General features: G+C 35.3%; 1 protein-coding gene across 7 annotated transcripts in view; it reads right to left on the reverse strand.

The window, feature by feature from the left end:
* Nucleotides 1-18,216, reverse strand: part of COG6 (component of oligomeric golgi complex 6) — a 112,692-nt gene that overhangs the window by 67,791 nt on the left and 26,685 nt on the right. For all 7 annotated transcript variants that reach the window (XR_016388712.1, XR_002644677.3, XM_022574718.3 and 4 more), the window contains 4 exons: nucleotides 17,627-17,744; nucleotides 4,196-4,327; nucleotides 3,690-3,857; nucleotides 839-946 (listed from right to left, as the gene is read on the reverse strand). Coding sequence is in view for 5 of the 7 variants with exons in the window: in XM_022574718.3 (XP_022430426.2) it covers nucleotides 839-946; nucleotides 3,690-3,857; nucleotides 4,196-4,327; nucleotides 17,627-17,744 (526 nt within the window). In the remaining 2 variants the exon portion in view is untranslated. The remainder of the gene's footprint in view (nucleotides 1-838; nucleotides 947-3,689; nucleotides 3,858-4,195; nucleotides 4,328-17,626; nucleotides 17,745-18,216) is intronic.

Below are 18,216 nucleotides of genomic sequence, written 5' to 3' on the forward strand. Positions count from 1 at the left end.
GCGTGAAGGCACTCAATAATATTTGTTGGAGAAGCACGTAAGTTTATTAACAATGGAAATAAAAGGATACTTCAGATTTAATCATAGGCAAGAAAAAAAGGGCAATAAAGCACTGAGGAATGGCAGTAAGACATGGGGGCTTTAAGAGTTTCCTTGATAATTTTAGATAATATAAAAAGGCAGCAGAATTTGCTCCTACTGGTAGAAATTTGCTTATTACCTTATCAAAAGAAAAAATTCAAACCTTGTCCCTGGGCTATAAAATATTCATGTTAATGTTATTTAAAAGTATTTTGCTTTTTAAAGAACGAGGCTTACATGGTTTTCTAGGGTTCCCACCACTCCATTTTTTAATTCTACTGGAGTTCTATAACTTAAGATCAGATGTTAGCCCCAGAAGTATTTACCTTTCCAAAGTAATAGACCATGACTTGCTAAATTAAAAGGGGGGATGACTGCTATTTATATAGTAATCTATGCACTTAATAAATCAATGGTGATAAAGGACTAAAAAATTTACCAATATGAATATTCTTTATATATTTTTCACTACTAATTTTTGTATATTTTCATTACTTGTAACCCAAACTATCTACAGTAAAAAAGATAGTACTTTGGGACACCCTACTATATCTCAGATAGTCCTCCAAGAACTACACAGGTATTATCTCAATCTTAGAACAATCCTATGTTACAGATATTATTACCCTCAATCTACAGGTGAGGAATCAGAGAGAGAAGTCACCTTCCCAGTGAAAAATTGCTACCAAGTGTCTAGCTCTAGAAGCCGTACTCTAAATTGGTGTATCTCTCTAGTTAGGAAGATCCATGTGCTTACCTGTTCGGGTTTATGTTGCTGTATGGTGTTATAGATATAACTCACGCCTGCTCTAGTTAAAACATAAGAAGCTTGCTCATTTATAAGTGTGTCCAAATGTGCTTCAATCTAAAATAAAACACAATTAAAAGAAAATATTTTAGAAGAAGAATAAGACTGATTGAGAGTAGAAGTAGACTAGCCTGGAGTCTTAGCTCTTCATCATGGATGTATTCCTTGCAGAGGCTATGAGGCCAAAATATGAAGGATAGGGACTACTCCTGTACAAAGACTTTTCCTTCCCCGGAGAGGAAGTCCTCTTACAAAAGGGAGGGAAAGTCTTACTTGAGGGTTCCAGGACTAGCCACTAGTCGAAAAATTTGGGTTGCTTCTTGGCTCTTTTAAAAGCTGGTATTCAGCAAGACACAAACAAAAACCACTCATAAACAACAGTGTAAAATAAAATACTTAGAAAGAATTCTGGGAAGACGAGGACCTGATGTCCCTCACATCCACACTGCCTCATGCTCCCAACTTGCTGGACTAACTCAACCAATCAAATACCTCATCTGGAGAAGTCTGAAGGAAATCCCATGGGGGCTGAGGCAGTAAGTCCTCCAGAGGAAAGCGGATTTGCGACAACTAGGGGACTGCTGAGGAACCAGCAGAAGGCTGGTCAAAGATGTCAAGTTCAGGAGCTGCCTAAAAAGACCCAGCTAGCAGGTGGGACTTGTACGTGGTCACCTGTTTTGTGCTATTCTTGGGGAAGCCACCTAATGCTAATGGGGGCAGAAGCCACAGAAGGAGACTACCTGATGGGATGAAGTATTCCCAGGTGGGAAGAAGTTGGCTGCTCCTTCCTTTAACCAGTACAGGCCTGTAAGTCTACAGATCTTCCTGTTATCCCTCACTGGATACTCCCCTCAGTTTTACCAGCTTGTTTACCAGTGGCACAGTATGCTATTAAGAGACGCTATCTGCTACCATCTGAATGTTTGCCACTGTGCAAGTCACTCCAGCAGCTGAGCCCCTCCCCGTAAAAAACTTACAACTGATTTAAAAGAGGTGAGTAGGTTCTATGAGAAAACCCACCTGAATAATGAGAACAAGTATCTTTTCCTGAGGCAACACTACTGAAAGACGCAGGGTACCTTAGTTTTTTTTTAAGTGAATGCCCAAGAAAGTACAATTAGAACCTTAGAACCCTTACTTACTAGTCTTACTGGAAAATCCAAGAAAAACAAGATTGCAAATGGAAATATTTAATGAAAGAGTTATTGCCAAGAACCAAGTTAGTATCTGAAAGAAAAGTGGAAGAATAGTAATACAGAGTAAATATCAAAGAAATATATTAAAGTGAAGAGATTTAAACAGAAATTAGAAGGCAAATTTAGGAGATAAAGCCAACTAATGACAGGAGCTTCAGAATATGAAAAGTAACAGATGGAGAAGTGATAATTAATTACAGATAACAGAAAACTTTACTGAGCAAAAAACAAAAGGGTGGAATCTTCAGACTGAAAAGGTTTTGCAAAATCCAAGATGGAAATAATAGAAAAAGAGACATACCAAAAAATATCCTGAGCAAATATCTGAACGCAAAGGAAAATCCTTGTAAGCTTCCACATGAATAGAAGAGGTTATCACAAACAAAAGAGAATCAGACTAGCCTAGATTTCTTACTTGAAACACTGGAAGAAGAAAGAATGGAAGAAAATTAATAGACTAGTGATAGAAAAGATCTGAAAATCAAGAATCTTTTACTCGACAAGGAAAACTATCACTGTGGGGCCCGTGCCTTCCAGCATCCACACCCTTGCCCAGTCCTCTCCACACTGACTCTGGCTGGCCCACGTGACCAGTGCCAGCCACCAGTCCATCAGCAAGAATGATGCAGGCTCAAGAAGCACTTACATGGTGGGGCTTGTCCTCTTGGAATGCAAAAAACAACTTTGGAATATTTGAGAAACAAAGATAACTGGTGATAAAACAGATTGCTGGACCAACTGATATATGGGCACATCTTGAGAAGAGATTTAGACAAATGGCAGAGTTTCGGGTTGAATTAGTGATAAACACACTAAAAACCAATGACTATTTTTTAAAAAGATTTTACTAATTATACTTAAACAATTATGCAAAAAAGGAAAATTAATCATACTTCATTATATTTCTTTTAAAAGAAAGAATTAGAAAGTAGAAAACATCAAACTTAGAGGTCTCAAACTCATTCCTTAGAAAAACCCAAAATGACAAATTTTTACTGTAGCCACTGCCAAACAGTTTATATACTTGTGATAACAAAGAAGACTCAGAGTTGTTATTGTTTTTTTTTTTTAAACATTCTATCTACCAAAAATCACTATTTCAAAATCAAAAGCCAAGAATCTGGTAAATTTTATAAATGGCCTTGTTGTGACTCTTAAGTGATACCATTTGGCTTATAGGACCAGAGCGATTGGCGTAACAAACTGTAATGTTGTGCCTAACACTGATTTACACATAGATAAAAATATATCTGTCCTCTGCAACACCTTCTGCACTAGCTACACAGCTTGAAAAATAGCACGTTATTCACAGTATGGAAACTGAAATTTGCATACAGAATAACAGTTCGAATTAGTCAGAAAAGCTCCATTCCACCACCACACACTATGGCTTGAATAAAATATCTTACCTGTTACATATTCTGGCTTCTCCAAAACGAAACCAAAATACTGAATATGCATGGGGGCAGGGAGGGGTTCTATCAGACTATAACAAGGGATTCATATAAATCAGGTCACTGAAATTATCTTAAAGCCGGTAACTGAGATCATGTATAGCAAAAAGATTTCATCACAGTGAGCAGTCATTTTATGGCAAAATTAACCTGGAACTGTAGCATTTCCAGACGTCTGTCGGTGAATTCAAACAGAGCTAATGTTGTCTTCATCATATATAGTGAATTGACCATGAAGGTGGCCATGTCAGCTGTGCCTAAATTGCTGGCTGATACAGTACACATCTGGAGGAGAGGATCCAAGACACATGATAAAACCTATAAATGAAAAATAAAATCAAATGTATTCCTTATTTCCCAACCAGTGATACGGGTCTGTGTTAACGGCACTTCAGAATGAATGTCAAACTAATGGGGAGCGGGCCAACTTACAGAAGCGTGTAAGAAAAAGATTAAATGGTACGGCAACTGTAATAGTTTTTAAAACAAGCATCACTGAATATATACTTTTTAAATTAAAGGGAACTGGTTTAATATTTGAAGGAAAAAGCAATGAGAAGGACTGTCAAGATACATGGGTTATAAAGTGCTAGAATTTCAAAAGAATGTACAATACAGGAGCAATAAGAATCATTAAAAGTGAATTTACAACATACCTGCACAAAATCGGCCTGACGGGCATCTAACGGTACAACTGAAGAATCGTGAGATGCCAAAACTTCACGCAACAACATGAGTGTCTGATTTAATGCAGAACTTGGTCCAAGATCAGGTGGTGGGAGTTCAACCTAAAATGCAGGATGACTTATCCACTGCTTGTATTTTTCTACTAAATTTTAGTGTCTACATAAATGCCAGTTCACAGTAAAATAATTCATATGAAAGATGTAAAGCTTTGCTGATACATTACAAAATCTACAATCTAGCAACAGCTTATTTTTTATCCTACTAATCAAAATCAGCACAGAAAGTGACACAAGTTTTTTGTTAGATTATCTCAGAATACATCACAATTAGAAGTACAGAATTTGAACTTTAATTCAAAAATTACGAGGAAATTTAGCAGTCCTTGAATTGTAGAATTATATTTTCATATAGATTCGAAATGGCCTGTTTTGTTTTTTAGCCCAAGTCTTAAGAAAGTAATCCAGAGACCAGCACTTCACCTACTATAGTATTATCGAGAATCATCACTCACCTGCATGCCCCAATGTCAGATACTGTGGCTCAATATGTACAGGTTCAGGGTCTAGAAATCTATCTTTCAACAAGCACCCCAGGTGGTTTTCAGGACCCTGGTCCATGAGCCACACACTTCACAGAAACAGTACAACACTGTCACTAAAATCTTGAATTCTGGGGTTAAAGAGATTAATTTTACATTTTGTAACTAGCACTTACTAGTTGTGTGACCTTGGAAAAGTTATTTAAATTCTCAGAGGCTCAGAGGGATTCTGTAAAGATTAAATGGGATTGCTGCATCTCAACTACTGAGTAGAGTATCTGATACTTATTAACTGGCTACGTTCATCATCCCTCCTTGACACTATCATGATACCCCAGAAGAGGTGCCTGTGAATTTTTTCAAAACATTTTTCAAAGTACTTATAATACTAATATAGTCACGTTTTGTAAATGAAACAAAATCTGGTACTCAGAGATCCACGTAACACTACACTCTCATGTCAGGTAGATAGAAAGGCATAAGAATTTTATAATATCAGTATTTATATTAAGAATGTTTCATGTATAAAAGTTAATACATAAGTGACATCAGCAGGAATGGCAAAGTATGGACCTCTGAAAATCCTCCCTCCTTCGTAAAAGCAACAAAAACAAAAATTATGAGACATGCCAACAAACAAAAAAGTATGATCATTTACAGAAAAAACAATCAATAGCAACTCCCTGAGGAAGCCCAGATGTTGGAAATACTAGTCAAAGACTTTAAATCAGCTCTTTTAAATATGTTCAAAAACTAAAGGAAACTGTTAATGAACTAAAGGAAAGTATGAGAAAAAAACTCTTACAAAATAGAGAATATCAATAAAGAGACAGAAATGGTTAAAAAAAATAACCAAATAGAAATGTTGGAGTTGAAAAAGCACAATAACTGAAATGAAAAATTCACTACAGGGAATCAACAGGAGATCTGAACAGACGGAATAAATAATCAGTGAACTTGAAGACAGGTCAATTAAGATTAACTGCTGTGAGGAATAGAAGGAAAAAAGAATGAAAGAAAATTAACAGAGCCTCGGACACCTATGCGACACCATCAACATCATCAGTACAATGGGGATCTCAGAAGGAGGAAAAAAGGGGGCATGCAAAAGGAATATTTAAAGAAATAGTGGGAGAAGAGTTAGCACATTTGATTTAAAAAATTAATCTAAACATCCAAGAAGTTCATGAACTCCAAGCAGAATAAACTTAAATAGATCTACACTGGGACACATAATCAAACTGTCAAAAGACAAAGAGAGAATCTTGAAATCAACAAGAGAGAAGTAACTCATTCTGAACAAAGGATTCTCAGTAAGCTTAACAGTTGATTTCTCATCAGAAAACATGGAGATTAGAAGGCACTGGATGATATATTCAAGGGCTGAAAGAAATATACTGTCAACCAAGAATTCTATATTCAACAAAACTACTCTGTAAGACTGAAGAAGAAATTAAGACATTCCCAAAACTACTCTGCAAGAATGAAGAAGAAATTAAGACATTCCCAATAAACAAAACCAAGAATTCTTTACCAGCAAACCTGCTCTACAAGAAATATTAAAGGGAATCCTTCAAGCTAAAATGAAGGGACACTAGACAGTAACTCAAATTTGCAAGAATAAAGAACAGCAGTCAAGTTTCTGATATCAGTAAATATAAAAAGGCAGTTTAATGTACTTTCTGCTTTTAACTCCTTTTTCCTGGATTTAAAAGACAACTGAATGAAGCAATCATTTTAAATCTATGTTGCTAAGCACACAATGCAGAAAGATGTAATTTGTAACAACAGTATCATAAAGGAAGGGGAAAATGGGGCTATATAGGAGCAAAGCTTTAGTACACTATTGAAAGTAAGTTGGTATTGATCCCAACTAGCTAGATTATTAAAAAATTAAGATGGTAATTATTATTCCCAGGGCACCACTAAGAAAATAACTAACTACACACATACACATACATATATATTTACATAAACGATAAGGGAACTAAAGCAGTGTACTAGAAAATATTTACTTAACACAAAAGAAGGCAGTAATGGAGGGACAGAGAAATAAAAACACTTAGAACATACAAAAATATGGTCCAAAATGGCAGACATAAATGCTACTTTATCAGCAATTAAATTAAATGTAAACACGCTAACCAAAAAAGCAGAGGCTGGCAGATGGATAAAAGAAAAAAGAAATACATTGACCCAACTATATGCTGTATTCAAGAAACACACTTTAAAGACAAAAATAGACTGAAAGTAAAAGGACAGAAAAAGATATATCTTGCAAACAATAACCAAAAGAATGCTAGAGTAGCTATACTAATTTCAGACAAAGAAGACTTTAAGACAAACACTGCTGCTAGAAAGGAGGGCATTTTATAATGTTTATTATAAAGAAGATACAACAACTATAAACATACATGCATCTAACAACAGAGCCAAAAAATACATGAAGCCAAAACTGACAAAACAGAAGGGGACAGTATCTCTTGTGGCGAAGGAATAGTTACGTCGAGTTTGATACCTCCTTCAGTTTTGGTTCCTTTTTTCTATTACATTCAAATAAGACTGAACTTGTGACTGAACTCCAAAATATGAAGTCATCTTTATAAAAGTATTTTCTACCCATTCATCCAATTTAAAAAAGATATCTAGAATGTTGTTAAACTGATGGATGATCATTAACACAAGAATGTATTCAGCCGTCAATAAACACACAAAAAACTGTTCAACATCATTAGCCTTCAGAAAAGTACAAATCACAAATGAAATACCGCCACACAACTTCCACAAAGGCTAAAATTAAAGACCAACAATATCAAGCACTGGAGAGGATGTGGAGCAACTCAAATTCCCACACATTTCTGGTGGAGTAAACTGGTACAACCACTTTGCAAAAATGCTTGGCAGAGCTATGAAAGCTATCAACCCAGATATTCCATTACCGTGTATACACACAAGAGAAATGAAAACTTATGTCCACCAAAGACACGTACAAGGATATTCATAGGCACTTTATTTACAATATCTAAGAAACAGAAACAATACAAACATCTATCAATAAACTGTAGTAAATTTGTACACTAGAATTATTACACCATGGTTAAAAAAAATGAACTACTGCTAAACACACCATGGACGAATCTTACAGATATAATAACTAAATGCAAGAAGTCAGACCCAAAAGAGTTCACCTGTGTGAATTTACTTATGTGAATTTCAATAGCACACAAAAACAGGAAACAGGAGTCAGATGGTGATTGACTTTGGAGGCTTTTGACTGGGAAGGAGCATGAAGAAGCTTTCTGAGGTGCTGGAAATGTTTTATATGTCGATCTGGGTGATGATTAATGAACATATATACAAATACAAAAATTCAATGAACTTAAGATTTGTATACTGTAAGTTTTATCTCCATTTACCCTGAAAGTTCATTTAATCTTTTTTTGTTTATATTATGTAAATATTGATAATAACGTTTTATAAAAATATCCAAAATTCAAGTGATTAATAATTATAAGGCACAAAAGAACTTTATGAAAGATATATTCATAACTTTTATGTACATTTCCCAACTATTAAAGTTGAAGTATAAAGAAAAATTTCACATTTCAAAGCATTTGGTCTACTGAAAACTTCATATTCTATATATTAGAACCTTTTTCTTTAATGTATAGAGCTATAACACTGAACAAAGTTCTCATTCTTCTTGTGACTGTTCACTATGACATTTTTTATCCCTTTTGTAGATACGTGCTCTATTAGAGGAAAATGAAAAGGGTGCACCATAAAAGTTCCAAAAGCTGTTTTTACAACCTCATTCCACTGCCAACTTTAGTTTTATTCTTTGAAATATCTTCCATTTAAGGTTCTCCAATTTTCTGTACTGCAGCTTCTTAAAAGACCACTTTCCCATGCGCTTTCAAAAAATAAAATCAACACCAGACAAAAACCCTCATATTTTTTTAGTACATACTTTAATTTTTTTAATTAATTAATTAATTTTTTTTAATTTTTGGCTGTGCTGGGTCTTCACTGCTGCACCCTGGCTTTCTCTAGTTGTGGCGAGCGGGGGCTACTCTTCATTGCGGTACACAGGCTTCTCAATGTAGTGGCTTCTCTTGTTGCGGAGCATGGGCTCTAGGCATGAAGGCTTCAGTAGTTGTGGCACACGGGCTTAGTTGCTCCGCGGCATGTGGGATCTTCCCAGACGAGGGCTCGAACCCATGTCCCCTGCACCGGAAGGTGGATTCCCAACCACTGGGCCACCAGGGAAGCCCAAAAACCCTCATATTTTTAAATTAACTGCTTCATTTTATATATAGACTCCTTTCACTCTAAATACATATATGTTCCAGTAATTAACAGTAAATGGAACTAAAGTGCTTTTTTTAAAACCACTTTATTGAGGTATGATTGACATACAAAAAGCTGTAAATATTTAATGTATACAACCTGATGAATTTAGAGGTAAGTATATACCTGAAACCAAGTCCCCCTAAAACCAAGTTCCCTTACAGAGTTTATGAACAACCTCTTTATCCAAAGCTTTACTCTCTTTCTTGTTCCGCCCCTGTTCCCCTCAGGATTGAGAAGTATCAAAGAAAAGGGGAGACTGAAACCAAGCAGGACCCTGTGAGGCCTTCCCAGGTACAAAAGCCCCTCCATGTCCCCCATTTCTTGTTTGTGGAACAAAAGGCTTTAGTCTCCTAGGCCTTCTGTGAGTTCCAAAGAGCTGACCCAAGCAGTTAATGATCAGGACAAGAGAGTCACAAGACTTCTAGCTCCTCCTGAAGGGATATAAATAACAATCTGATGCATACTTTGAGTTGTCCTGGAGAAACTAAGACCCCCATCCAGGTGGAGGATGGTGACTACCTGCTGACCACAAGGACTAGACTCCAGACTGATTGAAACCAGACGGTTAAGATTCCCAAAACATCACCCTGTTACCTTACCACCAACCAACCAGAAGGTCTACAAGCTGATCACGCATCCTAGGACCCTCTCCCCTAACACTGTCTTTAAAAACCCTTGCCTGAAAGCCATGAAGGAATTCCAATCTTTTAAGCATGAGCTGCCCATTCTCCTTGCTTGGTACCCTGCAAATAAACCCTTACTTTGCTGCAAACACCCACTGTCAGAGTTTGGCTTTCTGGAACTGCAGGCACATGAGCCCCTACTTGGTAACATAACCATGAAACCATCACCACATTCCATAAACCATATCCATTACCTCCAAAAGTTTCCTCTTACCTTATTTATGGAATTAAATTTTTTAAGTCAATAATATTATTCAAGGTAAATTTAAGAGTGCAAACTAACATTTGTTTGATATAACTTCAAATAATTACAACTTTTTATTTCACATACTTTTATTTAAAATTTAAAAAGCATTTTACCTGAAAACACTGTTATTTGTTTTTCCTAGCAGAATAATCTGCAAGGAATAATGTAAAACTCAAAATACTCATCTAAAAAAAGCACTTTTCAGGGGCTTCCCCGGTGGCGCAGTGGTTGGGAGTCCGCCTGCCGATGCAGGGGACACGGGTTCGTGCCCCGGTCTGGGAGGATCCCACATGCCGCGGAGCGGCTGGGCGCGTGAGCCATGGCCGCTGGGCCTGCGCGTCCAGAGCCTGTGCTCCACAACGGGAGAGGCCACAACAGCGAGAGGCCCGCGTACCTCAAAAAAAAAAAAAAAAAAAAAAAAAAAAAAAAAGCACTTTTCAAACTTTAACATGCATATGAGTGACCAGGGAAATCTGGTTAAAATGCACATTCTGATTCAGTAGGTCTGGGGTGGGGCCTGAGATTTTTAATCTGAGATAAACTAATAAACTCCTAGGTGATGTCCAAGCTGCTGGTCCAAGTACTACAATTTGAACAGTAAAAAGAGATTCTAAACAGTAATGATATCCTCGAATTTAAATCAAAATTTAAAGGACCACTTAGGTTTTATTTTCACAGAGCTGGTCAATCCCACCTACTATTAATTTGATATGGGTTTCATTTATGACATACCATCCCTTTTAAATTAGAATTGTACTATTACTATAGTGAAAAGAATTGTAGAAAATGTCTCTCTAGCTAAAATGGATATGACATTGTATCTTTTGTAGTACAGACACATATTCCCTTTAGACTTTGCCAGATTCACAGTTATGAATGTTTCAGAAGAGCCTGATAAGGAAGGGAGTACACATACTTGAATACTTAAGTGCTTCAAATGCTTTGTTAGGGAAAAGGTACATCTTTCAATAAAATAATTTCCTTGCATTTTCTTTTTTCATACTAAAGAATTAGTTCCCAAATATGTCTTTTTAAAAGCACAGAAGGAATCATGAAAAGAGTTCATATCTGGCTTTATTTATTTTAAAAGCTGTTCTTAACAATTTTGCTATCCACTTAAAATTCTATTAGCAAAAATTTCCACTTGGGTGCTTTGCTAATGAAGACCATTCTGCAGTAAGTGTTGTTTTCCTCATAAGGCTAGAATCTTCTTAGAAGAGATGAATGGTTTATAAGAGTCAGAATAAGATGAAGATATAATTAATATAAAATATGGAACATTAAATATTTGGTGAAGGAAAGATAATTCCTGAAAGAAACCTGAAATGGTTGTATATATAAGCATCACATAAGCTGTAAACAGTATCATATTCCAATCTCAATTTAATGTCAAAATATCCCTAAATATGACCCAATTCATATCTAAGAAAAACATTTCAGGGCACAGTTATTGATGATAATGACAACAATAAATAACAATAATAGCCAAAACCCGTCACTGCTATAAACTCACATAGGCTGCAGTATTAATTGGTACTTAATATATTCAAATTACAATTCTTTCTTTTCCTGTTTTTATCCTATTCCATTCTGGGTTTTAACAGGAAGATACCATGCTTAAAACTTGCCTTTTATTAGCCATTTTATGTTCCTGCAACTTTCATTTTAACTTTATAAGAGAAATAAAGTATTTAAGAACTTCATGGGGTTTTCTGAGTGAAAATAAAATAAAATAAATGGATAACCATTTGGGAAAAATGAATATGATCCTTCCTTCCCAGCATGGACAAAAATAAACTTCAGGTAGATTAAAAATTTGATATAAAAGTGAAACTACAGGAAGACCTAAGAACATACATTTAAATGAATTTATTAAATAATCGAACACTTTCCTACTGATAGATGCTAACTTTAGCATATAATAAATTCGACATGTATTTTCTTGTTGTGGGAAAGTTTCTGAAGTATGTTTTATGGCATGTTCCCAAAGAAGAAACAATAAGGAAAAAAAATGTTAGATTTTACTATGTAAACATTAAAAGTGACGTTTCAGAAACTACTACAAGCAAAATTAAATGGTACATGACGACATGGAGAAAAGATTTATAATATATATGACAGATAATATTCTTAATGTATAAAAAATATCAGAAAATAACAAGATACAGCCTAGTAGGAAAATGGCAAAGGACATGAGAAAACAATTCACAAACAGCCAATAAACATATTTTAAAATGTTCATTCTCACTAGAAAAACTGAAATCTAAATTTAAAAAAAGATAGCACTTTTTGCTCATATTGGCAAAGGTATTTTAAAATGGCTATTATCCCACTTTGCAAAATTTGGCACTTCTGGTAGGAGACAGTATGGTAGATTTGAGAAAATAAGTGAAAGGAAGTTAAATATGTGGGGCTGCCTGAGGACATGCAGGATTGCTGGACATCATGGAGGGCTTCGCTGATGTTGGAGACCAGATTTTTTGGTTTCCCAGTGCACATAAAATGTTTAAACTATACTTTAGTCTTTTAAGAGTGCAATGGCATTATGTCTAAAAAACAATGTATATAACTTAAAACTACAAAGCAAAAAAACAATTACAATAATGTTAAAGATCACTGATCACACAGAACACCATAACAAATAATAATGAAAAGTTGGAAATATTGTGAGAATTAACTAAAATGTGACACAAAGACATGAAATGAGCAAATGCTCTTGGAAAATGGCACCAATGGACTTGCTAAACACAGAGTTGCCACAAAACTTCAATTTGTTAAAAAAACGCAATTGGGCTTCCCTGGTGGCGCAGTGGTTGGGAGTCCGCCTAAAGATGCAGGGGACACGGGTTCGTGCCCCGGTCCGGGAGGATCCCACATGCTGCGGAGCGGCTGGGCCTGTGAGCTATGGCCGCTGAGCCTGTGCGTCCAGAGCCTGTGCTCCACAACGGGAGAGGCCACAACAGTGAGAAGCCCATGCACCGCAAAAACAAAACAAAACAAAAAAAACCCGCAATTATCTGCAAAGTGCAATAAAGAGAAGCACGATAAAATGAGGTAATGCCTGCACTATGTTGAACAGAAGTGGCAAAAGTGGGCATGCTTCATTTGTTCCTGATCTTAAACGAAAAGCTTTAAGTCTTACACTATTGAGTACAATGTTAGAGGTGGGTTTTTCATGTATGGCATTTATTATGTTGCAGTAGTTTCCCTCTATTCCTAGTTTGTTGAGTATTTTTATGATAAAAGTGTTGAATTTTATCAAACGCTTTTTCTGCATCAATTGAGATGATCATGTGATTTCTTTTCCCCCTTTGTTCTGTTACTGTGGTAATTATACTGACTGACTTTCATAGGCTGAACTATCCTTGCATTTCAGGGATAAATCCCAGTTGATCATGCTGTAGAGTCTTTTTTAAAGGCTTCCTCATTCGGTTTGCTAGTTATTATACTTTTCAACTCCAGAATTTCTTTTTGATTTCCCTTGAGATTTTTCTAACTCTAATAGATATTTCCATTTTGTTCATATGCTGTTCTCTTGACTCATCTTTAACATGACTGTTTTAAAGTCTCTGTCTAGTAGATATGCCATCAGGTCTTTTTCAGGAATGGTTTCTGTTGATTTTTTTCTCCTTTGAATGGGCCATATTTTCCTGTTCCTTTGTGTGCCTTGTGATTTTTTTGTTGAAAACAACATTTGAATGTAATAATTTAACCCTGGAAATCAGATTCTCCCCCTCCTCCAGGGATGCCATTTTCTGTTACTACTTTGGGTTTTTTTTTTTTAAATTGTTGTAGCCTCTCTCTGAGCCAAGGATCAGGTTAAGGTATAAACTGAAGTTCTTCTCAGGTCTTTCTGAGCCTGCTCCTTTCCCTGAACATGTGGTCACTTTCTAATTTTCCTCATATATACAGTTGCTTTTGAATGTCCTAGACCTTAATGTCTGACTCCCAAAATGGGAAAAAGAAAAAAATTAAGGGGGTGGAAAAATGCACTAGTGCTTGAAATCCCCAGGAAGTCACTTTAGCCAGAGGAGGAGGTGTCTGACACAATGGGGAGGTGCAAAAACAATGGCCACCCTCCTCTTCACAACTCTGGGATGAGAGCACAGATCCCAGAAGTTTAGAGGACAGTGTCCTCCTTTTTGTTCACCCTGGCTCTACAAGCTGTGTGCAAGGTGCTCAAGGAACAAGTGTACAGCTGCCTGCCACAGCACTGGGGGTGGAAGATGGGTAGTCGCAACTATGCTAAGAGTTGAAGTTGACCAAAATTGACTGCAATTTATTACTATTCAAGCCTTCCCCTAGAAATTGCAATTCTTCAATAGACTCCAGAGTTCCAAAACAGTTACATTAGACAAATACTGCTAGTCCAACTGTCATCTAGGTGGGGTGACAGACTCCTGGTGCTTCCTACTTTGCCATCTTCCCTGAAAACTACTGATCTTTGTATAATGATCTTGTCACCAATTACCTTTCTAAATCCATTTACTAGTTCTACAACTTCTCAATTAATTTTCTTGGTTTTTGAAGTACAGTCAGAGCATCCACAAATAATCTAATATTTCCTCCTTTAAAATATTTATATCCGTCCTTTCTTTATCTGGATTTTCTATTATTTAAATGTGTTATTGGCAAATATTCTTTTCTTGTTCTTTCTTGACTTAAATGGAATATATTACTAGTGCTTCTATGTTAATCATGAGGTTGGCTATTAGTTTTATTAATCTTTATATGGTTAAGTATTTTTACTTTTTTATTTACTAATATTTTCCCCTCAACAATTTAAATATCATGAGAATATAATTTAACACTGAAACATTTAATATATTTCCTAACACTGAAATATTCTTATATTCCTGGGAATAACCAATACTTGGTTTTAATATAATACTGGATTTATTTTTATAATTATTTACCTTTTTAAAAAACTTAAAAAGTGACTGATTTGAGGTTTTCACTTTTGTACTGTCTTTAAAAGGTTTTTATGTCAGTGTTACACCACCTAAAAGGAACTGGGAAGCTTTCCATATTTTTCTGTGTTCTGGAGAATTCTGTTCTTTGTAGGTGTAAATAAAGCTATCTATATAAACTGAATTAAGTCTAGCAGCATGTTCATTAATAATTTTTCTTTCCTCCCTAGGTGTATTCAAGTTTCCTACCTCATTTTGAATCATTTTTTGTCAATTTTATTTTCTTAAAATCATCCTTTTTATATATTTTAGAATAAAATTTATATATTTTAATATGGTATTCTCTAGCAAGTTTAATCCTCATCTCTGGTTATTATCTCTAATTCTGATATTATAATTTTAAATTTTATTTTTTCCTTGGTTAAAGAATTGCTAGAAGGTTGTCAATTTTGTCGACCTTTTCAACAAATAATCAATTTTGTTTTCCTGTTTCCTAATTTATCATAGAAATGTACTTCCATCTTTCCTTTTACCATTTTGCTTTATTATTCTCTTTCAAATTTCATAATAAGAATGCCTACTACATTTTACTTCCAGTTTTTAGCCCAGATGTTTTCCAATTGGTAAAGCTTTGGGTAACGCGTTCATGTGTGTTTCCCATATTGCAATTTGGCTCTTGTCCCCACCACATGAATAAAACTGCCCTCAGTAAGTCATGGATCATCTATATACTGACAAAGATAGCAAACCTGTCACCCTTGTTTTACTAGAACTCTTCATATAGTATCTGTCATCAACTATGCCCTCCTTCTTGAAACTCTATTCTCTTGGCTTTTCTGATAAAACCCTCTTCTCATTTCTCTCCTGACTCTCCAATCAACCTTCCTCAGCATTCTACCATGGTAGCACTTATTTTCTTCTCTTAAATGTCACTGTTTCTCAAGACTGTGTGTCCTGGAAGCTCTACTCTTATTAAACATGATTCCTAGTGACCTCAGACAAACACATGGACTCAACTATCTTTTACATGCAAAGCTCCATAAATCCAGATGTACAGCTCCCTATTAGATCAGACTGATTGCAGAAGGATATCCCACATGTATCTTGTCTAACTTAGACAATATCATCACCTTTATCCCCCCAGTTTTACACTTTCTCTCTATTCCAGATACTTGTGATTAGTATCAATATTCCCAGATTGGTAACTTAGGAGTTATTTTAGAACTCTTCCCTCTCATTTAACCACATTCAAGCAGTCACCAACTTCTGAAGGTTTACCTTTAGCCCCCGAGAATCTGTCCCCTTATGGCTCTTCCTTAGAGTATGTATTTTCATAAAAACTACTTCGACAATCCCTTAACTCTCCTGTCTGCAACGTGGCTCTCTCCTATCTACATGCCACACCAGTTTCCAACTGATTTTTAATAAATGAAAATTTGTGTATTGATGACTCTTAGCTTGCATATTCTATTTGTTTCCTCTACTTAGGATGACCTCTACCCACTCCTTTTTTACCCATCTAATCCCCCATGTCCTTCAAGTTCAATTCTTATTAACTCCCTCTCTGGAAAGCTCCCTCTCTGTATATGAATATTATTATACATACTCTTCTTATTGTGCTAGCATAGCACCTTGGGCACGTCTTTCATAAAACATGTATTCTATAGTAATCACCGATTTATTAGTCTATTTTCTGTGAAAGGAAAAGTAACCTGACACCAACAGACCTTGACTGTTTGCTTTGTCCTCATTAGGAAGCACATGTTTGTTCACAAGCAAAGTCTATATCATGTATGAATGATTTTAGAAAAATTCTGTCTAAATAAGAACTCATGTAAACATATCTATAATGAGAACTGATTGACTGTTAGTAAACTTCCTGTGATACAGGAAAACATATAAGGGAAATACTCCAGCTCCACAAATTCATGCTGCTGGGGGTCAGAAAGCAGACTCTTATTAAGGCTTCTCTGAGCTTAGGAATGTAAAAATAGACCAGGTACTTTGGATTGGATTGCTACTGATTGTTCCACACTATACTACAAACCTGTGTCTAATATAACCAGGCTGTTAGATAGACCAGTATAATTTAAAAAAAAAAAAAAAAAAAGCCAGAATGGTGATTGTGATGCATCCTTGAAAAACGTTGAGTCTTTAATAATGAAATAAAAACAAAGAAGGATTTGATCACTATAAACCCATTCCTTAAGGTCTTTCCAATCAATTAATTACAGTATATAACTCAAGGGAACATAAATTTCATAAGGACAAAGCTGGACCAAGAATGTAAAACTTAAGTAAGCTGTTTAGAAAAAACATTTAGTAAAAGTTCAAGTTTTCCAATCTGTATGTCATTTTAGCCCTGACCTATTAAATATAGTCAGTTTGCTTTAATTACAAATTTTTGGTTATTGAAAACTGGTAGTGAAACTAGGGCTTGAGATTCTACCACTAATTATGACTCAAAATTACACTGTTCCAGGAACAGATTATAAGCCTACATCCTGTAAGCCGCCTCAAAATGAATTTTGTTGTTCACAGGAAGAACTCAAAAGAACGCTGAATGGAATGGGAAAAAACTGTCACCAATATGGAAACAGTAAAACAACATTTTTAAATGTGAAAAACTCACGTTCACATAGTTCAAGAATTGCATTTTTCAAACGTACCTTGTCCATTAATTTGCTGGCATGAAGACTCAAGCTACTGAAGAATATTTTTTTGCTCAGCAAATGCATTTCTTCAATGGTAGTCAACAATGTAGTTGCACTATTTCCAACAATGCCACTAAAAGCAAAGAATATTTCAGGTTGCAAAACAGGCCAAAACAACCCAGCTCTTTAACTGAGTAGAATTCTTTAAAAAGATCTAGATTTAAATAAAAGTTTTTATATAGAATATAACCTGTGAATTAAAAACAATTACTCTAGTTTCATATAAAAATGAGGGTTTTTTTCCTTTTAAGTTAGGTGATGAACAAATGAAAACAAACTACAGTGTTTTAAATATTTCACAATCTCTTAGAAAAGCAGTGGGTTAGAACGAACACTTGTAATACGCAAACCCATGTCTCTATTTTTCCTCTATTATAGTAAATGCATGTTTTGACTATCCAAGAAGATCTGATTTTAAGGAAGCCATTCCATCAATAGCTCTATTGAGAAAATAATTTTTATTAATACTGAGTTTTTTAAATTAAAACTGTTACACTGTATCAATAACACACCTGTAAATTATAAAGCTTCTCAATTTTTATACA

Source organism: Delphinapterus leucas, chromosome 18, assembly GCF_059928025.1.
Source record: "Delphinapterus leucas isolate spDelLeu-1000000601 "Yukka" chromosome 18, BTC_Dleu_Yukka2, whole genome shotgun sequence".
Classification (NCBI taxonomy): domain Eukaryota; kingdom Metazoa; phylum Chordata; class Mammalia; order Artiodactyla; family Monodontidae; genus Delphinapterus; species Delphinapterus leucas.